The sequence below is a fragment of the Mucor mucedo genome (genome assembly GCF_025094135.1).
Source record: "Mucor mucedo strain NRRL 3635 chromosome Unknown EV154scaffold_90, whole genome shotgun sequence".
NCBI lineage: Eukaryota > Fungi > Mucoromycota > Mucoromycetes > Mucorales > Mucoraceae > Mucor > Mucor mucedo.
The window spans coordinates 1-14318 of NW_026252374.1; the positions used below are offsets into that span (position 1 = coordinate 1).

Consider the following 14318-nt stretch of genomic DNA (forward strand, 5'->3'; position numbering starts at 1 on the left):
ATTAGCAGAAGATGAAGCGGATGCAGAATTATCTAAATTGAAGCAAGAAGAAGAGGACTTGGAGAAAGAACTTCAGGCACTGGACAATGAGATGAAAGACTTGGATAAACAAGAAGAAGACTTTTGGGAAAAGAGTAACGAATACCAATTGAACCTACAAAACTTCCAAAACGAAAGAGACGCCATTAATTTGAAATACGATCATGATGTAAGACAATATGATCGACTACAAAAGACAGTGGTTTACAATGATGCGTTTTGTATATCGCATGATGGCGCATTTGGTACAATTAATGGCTTTAGATTGGGCAGGATAGGACCGAATCAAGTGGAATGGAACGAAATTAATGCGGCTTGGGGCCAAACGCTTTTATTATTATATACTGTTGCCAGTAAGCTCAAGTTCCAATTTAATATGTATAGGCTTGTGCCTATGGGGTCTTTTTCGAGGGTAGAAAAAGTGGATGGAGATAGCGTTGTATCTTATGAGCTGTGAGTATATACATGTGGCCACAGTCGTTCCGGACTCACTCATTTTCTTATTAGATATGGATCTGGTGACTTTGGAATTAACAAGATGTTCTTTTTAAACCGCCGATTTGATCATGCTATGGTAGCTGTCCTGAACTGCTTAAAACAACTGACTGACTATGCTGAAGAAAGGGATAAAAGTTTAAGGTTACCTTATCGAATTAATAAGGATAAAATTGGTGAATTATCAATCCGAGTTCAATTTAACCAAGATGAACTTTGGACAAAAGCACTGAAATATATGTTGACAAATATGAAGTGGATTTTAGTATTTGCCAGTAGAGCAAATATATCCTCTGAATCCACTCTTACAGATACCACCTAAAATAAAATCCTTCTTTTTTCTTTTATGCGGCGGGGTGTCTAATGATTTGTTTATCCTTTCTTTTTCTTTTTTCTTTTTTTTTTTGCAATGAGAAGAAGAGCTGCTGGTTATGCTAATGTGCATAATAGAGAGCGAGCAGGTGTAAGATGGTAAAAGCAGGGCATGTATGCGATGCAATCATTTGACAAGCCCCTCCCTTTTCTAGAAAGAGTACCATCAAATCGGTGCTTCGATTGCTGCCAAGGAATTGGAACAGGTGAGTTATAGTTGGGCGTAAAAGACGAATCGCAAAGGCTAACCCAAAGTGATAGCTTCAAAGTCAGATGGACATTTTCAAGACAAACCTTCAAGAATTTGCACAGAAGCATCGAAAAGACATTCGCAAGGATCCTACTTTTCGTGCCCATTTCCAACGCATGTGTACCAATATCGGCGTCGATCCTCTTGCGTGTAAGATAAGCCTAACAGTAGATAGTCACCAATATATTTACCCAATATTTATTCGTATATGATAGCCAACAAGGGTTTCTGGGCAGATTTATTAGGAGTAGGTGATTTTTATTATGAACTAGGTATCCAGATCATAGAAGCATGCATCACTAGTAGGACAAACGATGGTGGGTTAACAGAGCTAGGCGAGATTATGAGAAGGGTGGAAGTGATGCGAGGCGTTAAAAAGAAGGATAAGCAAACACAGATTTCGGAAGATGATATCGTGAGAGCTATAAAGACTTTGAGACCTCTGAGTGGTGGCTATGAGGTACTGCAGATTGGAACTCGCAAGTTGGTGAGATCTGTCCCAAAAGAACTTGATAAGGATCAGTCTGCGTTACTTTTATTAGCACAGGTAAAACAAGTCTACTTTTTATTTTCGATGCCGTTTTTGTTGATACATTAAACATAGAAAACTGGATATGTCAACTATGAAATGATTAAAAATGAACTGGGCTGGACCACAGAAAGAACCGACACAGCAACCGTAAGTAATTTATTATTGTTTTAACGAAATTAAGGTTTTTTTTTAAAAGTTTTAAAATGATAGCAACATTTATTGCAAGATGGCATTGCATGGTTGGATAAGTTTGGTGACGAAGATTCATTTTGGATACCAAGTTACTTTAGTTCCGGTACTGATTAGATGAATAAATGTGATTTGTTTACAATGTACTTTATTGGGGGTGTAATGATATGTATAATGGATTAATATATGCTATATAATGTACAACTGAATGAAAAAAAAAAAAAAAAAAAAAAAAAAGAGAGAGAGAGAGAGAGAGGGGTAAAGGGGGGTATATTAGTTCATATGGCCAACCATGATAAGGGCTAAAAAAACGACAAAGGTACAAACGGGAATGCAGATCACACCGTAACTCCAGAATAACACGTTTAACATCTCTTCTTCGAAAATTCCACTAACTTGGGTGATCTGTGACAGATTAATGGCTGTGGGTGTACATCCAACTACGATCATACTGACAATAAACATGGGATCTGTAGCTAATTCGGACCATTGGCTGCCAAAAACAGAAAATGCATACACAATAGGGAGGACACAAAGTGGAGTCAGAAACATGCGGATAAAGATAGACATTGAAATTGGCTTGTTGCTTTTGGGAGTTGTGTTGGTTTGTTGAGTATCTCGAATACTTTTAAGTTGCGCACCGAGACATATTAATACTATCGGAACCGATGCTTTGCCGCAAGACTCAATAGCTTTTGTAAGTGATGCATAAAAGAATGAATCTCTATCGTATAACATGTGTTTGAGTGGTGGAGATAATCCCACAACCAAGGCCAGTAATGCAGCATAAAGAGGTGGCGACATGTACTTATCGATAGTGACAAAAATATTGAGAAATCGACGAAGGATCGACGTCTCTTCTGGTCGAGGAAAAGATATAAATAATCCAGTGGTTTCGTTAATCGAGGTGGGCACATCGCATTTAATTGAATCCTCGTTGATGTTGTAATCTACTTCGGAAACGGTTGCAGAGGAGGATCTTCGGCTATTATCGTTATTCGCATTTGAACCATAATCACCTATAGAATTTTCATAGGAAGAAGGTGTATAATCTATCACTATCGTATCATCATCTTCTGCCTTTTTTTGTAATAAATTGTATCCATAAGACCATCTTAAAATATTGCAGAAAAGGCCGAAAAATAAGGTGTAAGAAATGCCACTATTGATAGGGAGTAAAAGAGGGTTAATGGCTGTTTGGACAAAAACCAGAAATATATTCCCTTTTATTTAAGGGTGTACTTACCGAGCAGCAACCATATCTTGATTATCATCTTGATTCCAATATAGCGTTTTTCCCGCCTCAGAAACAGCCAAGCTAGAAATTATAGCAACTGGCAGAGAGTTTGTGTTACAAAACATAACACAAGCCAAGACAAACCGTCGATAGTATTTATCAATACCAAAAACGGGAATGACAGATTGACAGAGGATCCATGAGGTAGCTGTAAAGACAATGTAAAATACAGGAATTGGCCAAAATGCCAATAATCTTTCATAGGATATCACAGAAGCAATATTTGAAAACAACAGACAAGGTGTAAAAAATACCAGGTTTAGTTTGGATAGCCACTGTAATTGTTTGGTGAATACATTGATAAATGTCAAATCATAAATCAATCTATACCTTCTGTTTATCATTGTCGATATATCCTCGCTTCGATAGGATTACACCAAGAAAAACAATGGCCATTACTTGCATGATTGCCTTAAAAGAGACTTTGTTACTAATATGTTAATTTGTATCACATATCGAGATATGTTTACCTGGACGGCAGATATGATGAGTTCCAACATTGATGTATATGTATATATAGAATTGCTTTGGTTTTTATATGGGATCGAAAAAAAAAATGAGAAAAAAAAAAAGAGGTTGCAATTGAAAAAAAAGAAAAGAATAATGCTATTAAAATAAACAGGAGAAAGAAGAATTAGAAAAAGAAAAAAAGCAACATATTATATAATGAAAGTCGATTGTGTTTTCTGACCATAAAATGATGCAATATATCTTATTCGCAGCTGATGTATAAAAAAAAAATATTCATTTCTCCGATCCTCAATTTTTTCATAATGACCTTTAATTCATTAATGTATTTAGATGTGTTTCATGTCAATCATTGATCTAAATATGTGCACTACATGCATATAGATATTGTTCAAGTCATCATGATGAGTCTAGTGTGCAATTATGATGCAGTTGTAGATTCTAGAGAAAATTGAGCAATTTTTTTTTTTCAGTTACCAGGTAACACCAAAAGTCAATGTGAGAAGCTTATGACTAAAATAAAGAATGATGCGCACGTACGTTATCTTTGTTTTGATGTACATTAATACATATATAAATTTTAGTTTAAATATACATTCTATCGAAAAGAGTGCCGTCCAAAGGGGGTTTATTATCATTTTTAGACCTACGATGATCATCATACCATGGCGTCATCCCTATCCTATAGAATCATGGTTTTTTGTGTCCGCAGCGTAAATTGGTCATATATTGATACAAACCCTATCTCAGATATAGTCATTCCACTGCCCAATATGGGGATTTACAAAAAAAAAAAAGGAACACGGACTTTAAAAAAGTAAAGGTTGTAGAAGTATTGTAGAGCAATCAAGTCAAAGTTACAGGAATATCTACAAAAAACGTTAATGTATGTTTCCTTATTACAAACTCGGTTTACATTAAGATTCTGTCAAAGTAATAAAAATTCAACTAATTCTGTGAGATCAAAAGGTCAAGGACACAAAAGTCTCGGAAGGATGTAACGGCACGAAAAGGCAGACCACATGCTGTCAAGAATTAACAGTAATCTAAAAGACAGCTCTTGAAAGTCATGAGTAAAGGTCCGCTTTTCAATGGAGTGGTACAAATATGGGCCTTTTTAAAAGCTTTATTTGAACCGATGAAATTTATTTGAAATTAGGAAAAAGTAAATAGGGGTTTCTGCTTTAAAACACCAGTAGTCATCACAGTAAGATGACTTTTATGGGACCAAAAACGTGGGTATCTGCCTGCCAGAGTCAAATTGAGGTATACATAAGGCAAATATCATGGATATATTCAGAGAAATTCATAGAGCATGTGTACATCCAATAGTTCAGATCAGACAGGAATATAATATACGTCCTCATTAACCATACGTTGAGTTCATCGCACTCCTTCTTTGTCAGAACATTCCGTTACATTATAGCCATTCAACTTTACTGGATTATTAGTTAATCGAATCGAAACTCTTAACATTGACAAAAAAAAAATCGTAACGTGTTATTGCGTCTTGTTATTCAAGGCGCACAAGCTGATTTGATAGGTTCTCGGTTTATCAGAATACATGTGCCGATGCCATCTGTGGTTTGTAGCACGAAATCCGATTTTTGGAATATCAATCCATTTTTGGTCAGTGTACGACATAGACAAGTTATACTGTTATAATTATTTTGCTGGTCCTACCCTCTTCCTACCATGACCGAGTCGGAAATATCTTCTTCGAATAAAACATGTTTAGGCAGGTATCTTTAACATTACCAAAGCTGCTTAGGGTTTTCAGTGTATTAAGTGGTTTATTATTTTGGACAGTAACGGCTTAAATGCTAAGCATTAATGTAAACAAACAACAAATAAATGACAAATAATTAAGACAACTATTTGTCAACATTCGGTAATTGTATTTTTTTTTCTAATAATGATACGTTAATCAGCACCAGCCATAGTCATAACTAGGTTGGGGACCCCGACGGGGTAATAATCCTTTTTAGATCTACACCAATGATTTTAGCAGACAACTATCGAAGTCTTAATTAAATAAGCTGTCTATATCTGTATCTTAGGTTTCAGGGCAACAAGTAATTTAAGGAAACGATGTCTGTCTTCCTAATAATTAAGGGCCCTTTGAAGTCAATAACATCTTGATACTACACATACTGAAACTTTAAATTTGAATGGCTGAAAATATGGAATTTTTAGAAACCTGAAACGGAAAACAGCATAGTATGCGGTATACTTGACGTAGTCAATTGCATATCAAAAATGTTAAATACAAATATCACGCCCGCAAGACTCCACAGTCAACATGATTCATTGCTTTTTAACTTGAGTTAGAAGCAAATATTATATTATCTTGGCCTACCATAATGAACTTTTATTGGGGGGTTTTTTTTTTAAAAATAGCTATGGTATAGCTTTGCGAGGGGTTGAGTAAAAAATAATGCTGATAACAATGACTATTATTGCACAACAGACTAACAGAATAAAAACAACTCTAGTGTCTTTAACTTGGCAAGACGCGTGCTTAAAATACAATTGGGTTGGAATTCTGTTTCTGGAAATTATACCCGAATTCCGGAAAGTTAGTTCCTATGCTTGGTATGTGATTCATTGCCTTTTTAGGCTTATAAAGTCTCATTTGATCAGTAAACTTTTTTTATATCATTAGCTACCACCTGGTTTACTTAAAAAGCAAAAGCTGATGTCGATCCTCGTGTTAATTTTCTCTGTAAATAAGTTATTTTACAAAGAAAGTTTGTCACGACACGTAAAGAATATAACTGGCTGGTGGATGGCAAGTGTAAGAGTGCTGTTACAGTCCAATCCAGGTATCTGCAGTTACAATTTTCTGTCTTTATACGTTTGATATTATAATAAATTTCTCTTTTCCACGTGTACGAGAGAAATGATTAAATATCTAAAAGCTTATCCACTACATCTTTAATTATGAATCATTGAGTGCAATATCCAACGATGCATAAACTGCATTCTAATAAAAATAGGAATCCAATTAATTATGACAACCAATTCTTGCTTTTATCAAAAAACTAGTATTAAAACAGGTTTTCTGTGTTCAATGCTTCTGAACTGTTCACATGAATCTCTCTCGTTCCATTAATTTCTTTTCTCCTTTGTCCATTTTTGGGTTTCCCTCATTTATAAGTTTCAAGCCCCCTTCATTGGTTTTTTGTATTGATCTTGGCTATGTATCGATAGGAATTTGATGTAAATGTATGTATCATTATTAAAAGAGACGTGGTGGTAGTTAATCATGCATCTATAGGCATACGTGTTTGCGGAGCCTACGACAAGTCATATTCATTTCTGATCGAACGGCATAATTGTATGATAAAAATCCGCTTATTTTTTGAATTGTAATATCCTTTAGCGAGTAGTTCTTTTTTTCTTATAAAAGATGAATAAAAAACATATCTTAATTTCGTAATAGAACATTTTCTATTTGATTATTGTTCCAAACATAACCATTCCCCGTCCTACAACATGAATAAAAACGTTTACTAAACTATTGCGAATATAAAAACTTTAGCAACAAGTTCAAAAATCATAGATTTATGTAAAAAAACACATTTGTCATTATCCCTCGCTTATGTAAGTATAATATTGCTTCTTGTTAAATTATACTTCATGTAGTCTGCAAAATCGCTAGTTTAAGCATAAGTACGTATAAGCAGCAAGTTCTTCACTATTCTAAAAAGGTTATTTTTTATCCTGCTTTACAGTTTATATATATCTAACACCTTTTTATTTTCTTTAGTCTATAATATTTGGCTTGGGATCATTATTAAGTTTTGTACTATTTATTTGATATATTAGAACGATATATTAAGCAGCCTACGCTATATAACTACGAAACTCCCAACTACGAAGATCACGGAAGCGATCATTATAGTCTAACGTCTCACTGTCCAATTACATTTCAATCAATAGCTTCCGGATAAGAACTACAAATGTGATTAATTGTAAAAGCATTGCAGCTACAGTGATTATTAATTGATCCTAAACCCCACGTGAACTCATAGCACTCATGCATTATTAATGTAGTGGAATCGGTTTTAATTGGACCCGGCTTCCGAGTTTATGCTTATTTCTAAAATCAAATGGGAAGTCAGGTCCCATTTAGCTAAAAATGAGTTTGTTAAACAATTTTTTTTGTTCTTGTGAAACGGTTTATCAAAAACAGATTTGTCCCAAACAGTTGGTTATGTTTTAATAAGAACTAAAGGGGTCCTATTATAAGTATTTGTCGTTTGTAATGCGTGTAACGAAAGAGGGACTTTGAAAACCAGAAATCTAAAGTCCTCTTGCAATGATTTTTATTTATGACAACCAAATATAGTATGAAGGCAATATTTGTGTTTATTTATCAATATAGACATATGATTGGGTCTACTGTAAGCTATCTGAGCCCTGTATTTTGTACGGGTTCCGGGATGCCTATTGACAGTGTTTTTGAAATGGGACGAGAAATAAAGTATAACCTGGGGTGTTATTAACCTGTCTAAATGTACAAGGGAATCATCCATTAAAGGATAAATTATATGCAATTGGGGACTCAATAAGCAACACAAGATAAAAAATCTGAGACGCTTGTTTTAAAGTCCAGTGGGACATGATACTCAAAAAGTTGGTTTGATTGTGAACAACATTATATAATTACCAGCCGTGAGCATCGATCACTGATTTTTTTTTTACTCGTTGCCTTGCTCTGAATCTTGTGCATTTTGTAACAAAAAAAAAGGTCATGTGTGGGCACTCCCTACTTCTATGTCAACTTTTATAATTAGACAGTTTGCATACTCATGAACATCAGTTTCACACTTTTACACTTTGTAACCCTATGAAATACAACTCATCACCGGATCAACAACTATACTTTTATTTAGCTACACGTAAAACCCTACAAATGGCTTTTTTAGGAGATCTACAGTTCTATTTGGTTTCCTTTGCACGCAATTCTTACTTTTTCGGAGCCGTCTAACGGAGATAAACATTACTTTCACATGTTTTAAAGTACCTACGGGTGCAAGCAAGGCGATAGGTAATATTGTCGCCATTTCACTATAAAGCAATTATTGTAGTATTGTTTCTCTTGATTTTTGTGTCAAAAATAACAGGAACTTGTCCAAACGCTACCAAAAAAAAAAAAAAAAAAATGGCGGACTAGAATTGATACCCAAAACCTTTGATGCCATTTCTAATGTTTAGTAGACAAAAGGTTCACAGGTGTGGGAAAGCTTTGTACTTTATCCCCATTTCTTATACTTTTTCCCTTTCTTTTTTGTACTCTTGTAGTTCCTCATGCGAAATGACTGTTGCCATCACAACTGATGATTGCAATGAGAGAGATGAATGAACTAGAAAATAAATGAGTGAAGAAACTTTATAAAGCATATATTGTCAGAGCCGCAACATGGATTTTCCGAGAAATATACCATGAGGTAGCTCACACTATCATGAACAAAGGGGATAAAAAGCGAAATAGATTTTTATTGACTTAATTGGGAGTACAATAGGATCGGTATAAAGCAGTGTTCTCAAATGGAAGTCTGAAATATGCAGCATGTCAGGCCGTTTACGAAAAGAAGGCGTGTGTAAGTAAGCCGAGATAGAAAAACACGGCTTAAAACAGTAATAAAATACCATTTTGGAGTCAAAAATAGAGGGGAGTAAAAAAAAAAGAGCTAGGGATTGGTGCGAAATTAAATGCATAAAGAGTAATGCAGTGGAAAAGAGATACCAGTGATTTATCATTCTACCCACAGTTCTAAAAAAGGCAAAAAACAGTTTGACATACGAATCAAGGGTTCTTGTAATAATCCTCCTATTAAATTGAAAAAAAAAAGCTTTTTTATTTTCTCTATCTATTTCCTTTTTCATCCATTTCACTTATCTCTGAATATATAAAAAAAGATTGAAAAGAAGCTTTTTCCCCTCTTTTCTTTCTATTTTCTTTCTCTTTCTCATTATGTTTGTATCACAAACTTACAATATAATTCCAGATAAAAGAGTAAATAATCTACCTAGCTTAATTTTAACAAGTATTTAATGTACATTTTGCTCAATTTCTTTTTCTTCGCTATAGACTTATCAAGAAAAAGCCATGATCTATGATCAAGAACCAATTACAGTGATGACGAGTTATTTTAAATCAATTTTCAAAAACTATTTTGGAACTCAAACACCAGTAAAACAAAAGTACAATGGTCTGATGCCACATTCACCTACACGAAAGACAGATGCCTATATCACGCCTCAAACAGTGATGGCCCCCATCGCCATGACTGGGTGTACCCATGACGACGATGATTGCTGGGATTATCTATCTAAAAGCGACTCTAGTACGAGCAGTTCGGGATCGTCTTTTAGCTCCATTTCGGGACACAATAGCAGCCGACAACGACGTAGTGTGAGTTCCCTATCAGAGATTTTGTGTGAACATTACGTACAAAAGACCTTAAATAGTAATGATGAAATGGGCAATAAAGATGTTCCACTAGAAACCTATAAAGTTTTTGAAGCATCTAGAAAGACTGTCTCTCTGGAATCTAGCACAGAAGAAGACGATGACGAAAGTTGGTTTATTTGGGATAATCTACAAAAGACAAAAGAATGGATCCAAGTGGTGGACGAAGAGTTATTTCTACCGAAAGAAAAAGTGACTACGGAAATTACTATTGCCACAACTGTAGTGGAGAAAGCAAGAAGCATCCGAGCCAACCCAGCGCATTTACGTATGATTGTTGCAGAAGTAAACATGATGCGAGCTAACAAAATAGTTGGACCTCTCAAGTCCCGTGGTTTTTTAACAGCAAGAACCGATAAATTCGTATCTAATCAAGCCAGTCCGCTTGGATTACCTATCTAATCACTCTATAAAAAGATAATATACCCCCTTTTCCCTTTTTACATTTTACACCTTAATAAATAATATCAAATTCAAATAGTTCTGCATTTTTATTTCTCTTCTTTCAAAAATATACAAACAATAAAAAGCGGAAAAAGTTGGGCTATATATATATAATTTTTTGCTGTATCAATAGTTGGAGTATATTTAGAAACCAGGAGCTCTGACTTGTTGTTGTTGTTGTTGTTGTTGACCAGCGGGTTGACCATAAGGATTAGCACTGTTTAACATTTGTTGAGTACCTTGTTGTTGCATAGCTTCCTTCTCATAAGCGACTAAAGCTTGTTCTTTTTCGATTTCCAAAGCCAAAGGCAAGACCAATAAGAACATGGAGGTGGTAATAACCCAAGCACTCTTACCAACAAAAGTAGCTCCAGTCTTTCCCCAAGAACTTAAGGTGGAGACACTGTTTGACATTCTGTTTCTGTGTTTGAGAGGAATAATATCCTTTAAAGCAGCAATTCTGTCCAAAAGAGACTCATCCTCGTCATCAAAATCATCCTCATCAGAGAAATCAGAGTAATCGTCTTCTTCTTCGCTGAAAACTTCAACTTGTTCGTATTGATCAGCAGAGACTTCCTCGAGTTTAACCATCTTTTTTAGTGTTAAAGAAAAAAAAAAAGAAGAAAAATCAAACTTTTACCCTATTTTTTCTTTTTGAAAGTGCGGTGAGGGCCCTTGTCCCAATTTTTTTTTTTTTTTTTTGCTGGCGCCTCCCAAGCTAAAAACGTCAAAAACTAGCCCATGACGCTGGGTTTCAGATTTAGAAAAAAAAAATTTAAAATAAGCTTATAGCAAGCAACCAACTAAAAAAAAAAAGGCGCGTAAATCATTGGGGGGAGTGAATGTTTACTTTTAAGATTAAAACGTATGTTGGTGGCTTACTTTGTTAATAAAAAGCAGTTCCTGTAAATCCCTTTCCTGTGTGACCCCTTTACAACTTGTCTTTCCGCGGGATATAAATTGTCAGCAGATTTTCTATTTTTCTTTTTTACACTTCTTTTCACTTTTAACACACAAAAATACAATCAATATGAGGCTCGTGATTAGAAACGACTATGATGAAGTATCAGAATGGGTTGGTAAGAAGATAAATCAGTTACTATGACATACATGGATTAAACACTAATTATATAAACATTAGCTCACTATATCAAGGAACGTATCAACCAATTTGAACCAACAAAAGACAGACCATTCGTACTGGGTCTGCCTACAGGATCATCTCCATTAAGTGCCTATAAAAGACTTGCTGAATTCTGCAAACAAGGCAAACTATCATTCAAGCATGTAATTACATTTAATATGGATGAGTATGTAGGGATACCACGGTAAGTTCTTTTTATATATTTTATTTCCCCGATCTGTATTCACTTTCACACACTCACCCCACACAACACCCACAGTTCCCATAAACAATCTTATTACTCTTTTATGTGGACAAATCTCTTTCAAAACATTGATATTCCCTCCGAAAACATCAACTTCTTGGATGGTAATGCACCCGATTTAGAAGACGAGTGTCGTCGTTACGAAGCAGAAATAGCAAAATATGGAGGCATTGAATTATTTATTGGAGGAATTGGCCCCGATGGTCATATTGCTTTCAATGAACCAGGTTCATCACTTACTTCTCGCACACGTGTAAAAACATTGGCCTATGAAACAATCATTGCAAATGCTAGATTCTTTGAAGGTGATATCACAAAAGTGCCGAAATTAGCCCTCACTGTCGGTGTAGCGTAAGTAAATCCAACAGATTACATATACACATCATATTTATCACTACAGTAGTACTGTCATGGACGCAAGGGAAGTTTGCATTATCATAACAGGCGCACACAGAAGGTAATCAAAATATAAAAAAAAATCCCCCACCCCACCCAAAAAGCACATTGCTTGACTCTTTATTAAAACCCCGCGCATCTAGTATTGCCTTGGCCAAATGTGTGGAAGAAGGTGTAAATCATATGTGGACAGTCTCTGCAATCCAGATGCATCCAAAAGGCTTGATTGTATGCGATGAAGATGCTACGCTTGAGCTTCATGTCAAGGTAAAAATATACATATACTGTGCCTTATTATTCATAGACTAACGTGCAATTCAGACTGTGAAATATTTCAAATCAATTGAACACGTACATCAATCGCTTATTGGGCAAGAAAATTTAGGGTTACAGGGCGAGTTACTATCGAGTGACAAAGTAAAGAGATCTGTGAAATTAAGCCGGGATATGATGGTGAGAAGATTGATGAATACCGAGATATCAGATGATGATGATGATGACAGCTTCCAAGATTTACGCTATAACTCACAAAAGAAAAGGCGCCTTACCTTGAACAATTCTCCATCTCCATAAATCTACTATAAACACACACACACGTTAATTTAACCATCACCCCCTTCCAACCTCTTTTTTTTGTAATTTCTTCCTCTAACCCCCCTCTCTTTGTATCTATTTTGCCTTTTCTTTTTACCAATCTTTTATTCCTTTCCAAAATGCATCATCTAATATATTTAAATGTTCTTTTACAACGACCTTGTTATTCTCGTACGCTAAATAATGTATAGTCTTGATCCCGGTTAATGACAGGTATTCGGGCAATTTTTCATAAAATAGCCCGACATCTTTTGGTCCATGACAATCATCTGATAATGTGAATTTACCACCCTTTTCAAGAATAATCTGCGCATCATTAACTTTAGTCAATCAATATGATAGCAAGCCTTTTTTTTTTCTTTCTTTTTTACCTTAATAATATCTCGTTGTGGGTAAGCATCGCGTAAACCCTTCTTCCAGGATCTTGAATTGATCTCGAATAATCCACCGTACCCAACAATATAATCAATGTTACGTACAATACGTTCCCATACATTGGACTCCAAAAGTGTGTTATCTGCCACGGTTTGGTCTGCAAAGATACGGATCAGATCAAAATGGCCTACGACTTCAGGACGAACGGACTTCAACATGATGTATTGCTCGTCAAAATAACGAATATAAAGTTCATCCAATTTTCCATCTACTTGGCTCAAGGCGCGAACATAAAGTTCAGGTGAGAAATCAATGGGAATAGAGTTGACGTGGTGAAGAGATCCTACGACATAGTCAGCAGTAAAAGTCTTTCTTAATTGATCTACATGGTGAGCATAATCCTTGTTGATGAATTCAATCTCTGCACCCACTAGAAGCAAAATTTGGTCTTTATAGAACTCTTGCAAACGCTTGGCTTCTTTCTGAAAGTCTGCGTAGGTTGTTTCTAAGGTTTGGGGTGTGCAACATGCCTAATGGTTCAAGTTAGTCTTTCTCCTTTGCTCTAGTGAGATCAGTGTTTGGTAATTTACTTCAATTTCTTCAGGGTAAAGTTCAGAATCATCATATCTAGGCATGTGTTCGCTAAGACCATACGCGTGAAATCCTTTACGAATGGCTTCTTTAACCACGTCTTCTAAAAGACCATAGCCGTGTTTACAAAATTGGCCTGAATGACTATGGTATGAATATGGCATTTTTCGTGTTTTAAAAGTGAAGGTGGGGCAATTCAATTCCTATTTATTTTTATCCGTGTCTCTTTTTTTTGTGACTGAACAAGAGTCATTCCCAAGTTATAAGGAAACCAAGTCAATACTAAAAGTAGTGCAAATCGCCGAGGAGTGCGAGGTTATGGGTTTTAAAGAAGTAACGAAAGCTGTAAAGCTTTCAACAAAGGGCGAATGTCCTTTTTTTTCTTGGATTTGTAGAAATGTGAGCTT

The 14318-nt window shown here is 35.4% G+C and overlaps 8 protein-coding genes across 8 annotated transcripts; 4 read left to right on the top strand and 4 right to left on the bottom strand.

The window, feature by feature from the left end:
• Positions 1-1150, top strand: EV154DRAFT_320060 (Atg6/Beclin). The gene is made up of 2 exons (XM_051594944.1): positions 1-492; positions 547-1150. The coding sequence occupies exons 1-2, from the start codon at positions 92-94 to the stop codon at positions 854-856; spliced, it is 711 nt and encodes a 236-aa protein (XP_051454558.1). The 5' UTR covers positions 1-91; the 3' UTR covers positions 857-1150.
• Positions 915-2018, top strand: EV154DRAFT_518461 (EAP30/Vps36 family-domain-containing protein). The gene is made up of 6 exons (XM_051602621.1): positions 915-997; positions 1062-1112; positions 1168-1306; positions 1372-1703; positions 1761-1835; positions 1899-2018. Exons 1-6 carry the CDS (start codon positions 944-946, stop codon positions 1992-1994), a joined length of 747 nt encoding a protein of 248 aa, XP_051454559.1. The 5' UTR covers positions 915-943; the 3' UTR covers positions 1995-2018.
• A 132-nt stretch (positions 2019-2150) lies between these two features.
• EV154DRAFT_469324 (auxin efflux carrier) lies at positions 2151-3759 on the bottom strand (the record flags this gene model as incomplete). The annotated part of the gene is made up of 5 exons (XM_051597821.1): positions 3645-3759; positions 3505-3585; positions 3124-3449; positions 2832-2991; positions 2151-2684 (listed from the first exon to the last, which is right to left on the bottom strand). The coding sequence occupies exons 1-5, from the start codon at positions 3672-3674 to the stop codon at positions 2151-2153; spliced, it is 1131 nt and encodes a 376-aa protein (XP_051454560.1). The 5' UTR covers positions 3675-3759.
• A 5124-nt stretch (positions 3760-8883) lies between these two features.
• On the bottom strand, positions 8884-9555 carry EV154DRAFT_518466 (uncharacterized protein). Its single transcript, XM_051602622.1, has one exon. It carries the CDS (start codon positions 9535-9537, stop codon positions 9112-9114), a length of 426 nt encoding a protein of 141 aa, XP_051454561.1. The 5' UTR covers positions 9538-9555; the 3' UTR covers positions 8884-9111.
• On the top strand, positions 9546-10608 carry EV154DRAFT_605016 (uncharacterized protein). Its single transcript, XM_051607446.1, has 2 exons — positions 9546-9667; positions 9743-10608. The coding sequence occupies exons 1-2, from the start codon at positions 9626-9628 to the stop codon at positions 10523-10525; spliced, it is 825 nt and encodes a 274-aa protein (XP_051454562.1). The 5' UTR covers positions 9546-9625; the 3' UTR covers positions 10526-10608.
• Positions 10591-11304, bottom strand: EV154DRAFT_518468 (mitochondrial outer membrane translocase complex, subunit Tom22). Its single transcript, XM_051602623.1, has one exon. The coding sequence runs from the start codon at positions 11156-11158 to the stop codon at positions 10712-10714; it is 447 nt and encodes a 148-aa protein (XP_051454563.1). The 5' UTR covers positions 11159-11304; the 3' UTR covers positions 10591-10711.
• Positions 11305-11560: 256 nt separating this feature from the next.
• EV154DRAFT_518470 (glucosamine-6-phosphate isomerase 1) lies at positions 11561-13079 on the top strand. The gene is made up of 6 exons (XM_051602624.1): positions 11561-11646; positions 11709-11895; positions 11971-12306; positions 12359-12412; positions 12495-12618; positions 12673-13079. The coding sequence occupies exons 1-6, from the start codon at positions 11598-11600 to the stop codon at positions 12922-12924; spliced, it is 1002 nt and encodes a 333-aa protein (XP_051454564.1). The 5' UTR covers positions 11561-11597; the 3' UTR covers positions 12925-13079.
• EV154DRAFT_469334 (Polymerase/histidinol phosphatase-like protein) lies at positions 13039-14173 on the bottom strand (the record flags this gene model as incomplete). Its single annotated transcript, XM_051597822.1, has 3 exons — positions 13911-14173; positions 13317-13850; positions 13039-13251 (listed from the first exon to the last, which is right to left on the bottom strand). The coding sequence occupies exons 1-3, from the start codon at positions 14073-14075 to the stop codon at positions 13039-13041; spliced, it is 912 nt and encodes a 303-aa protein (XP_051454565.1). The 5' UTR covers positions 14076-14173.
• Positions 14174-14318: the final 145 nt, after the last annotated feature.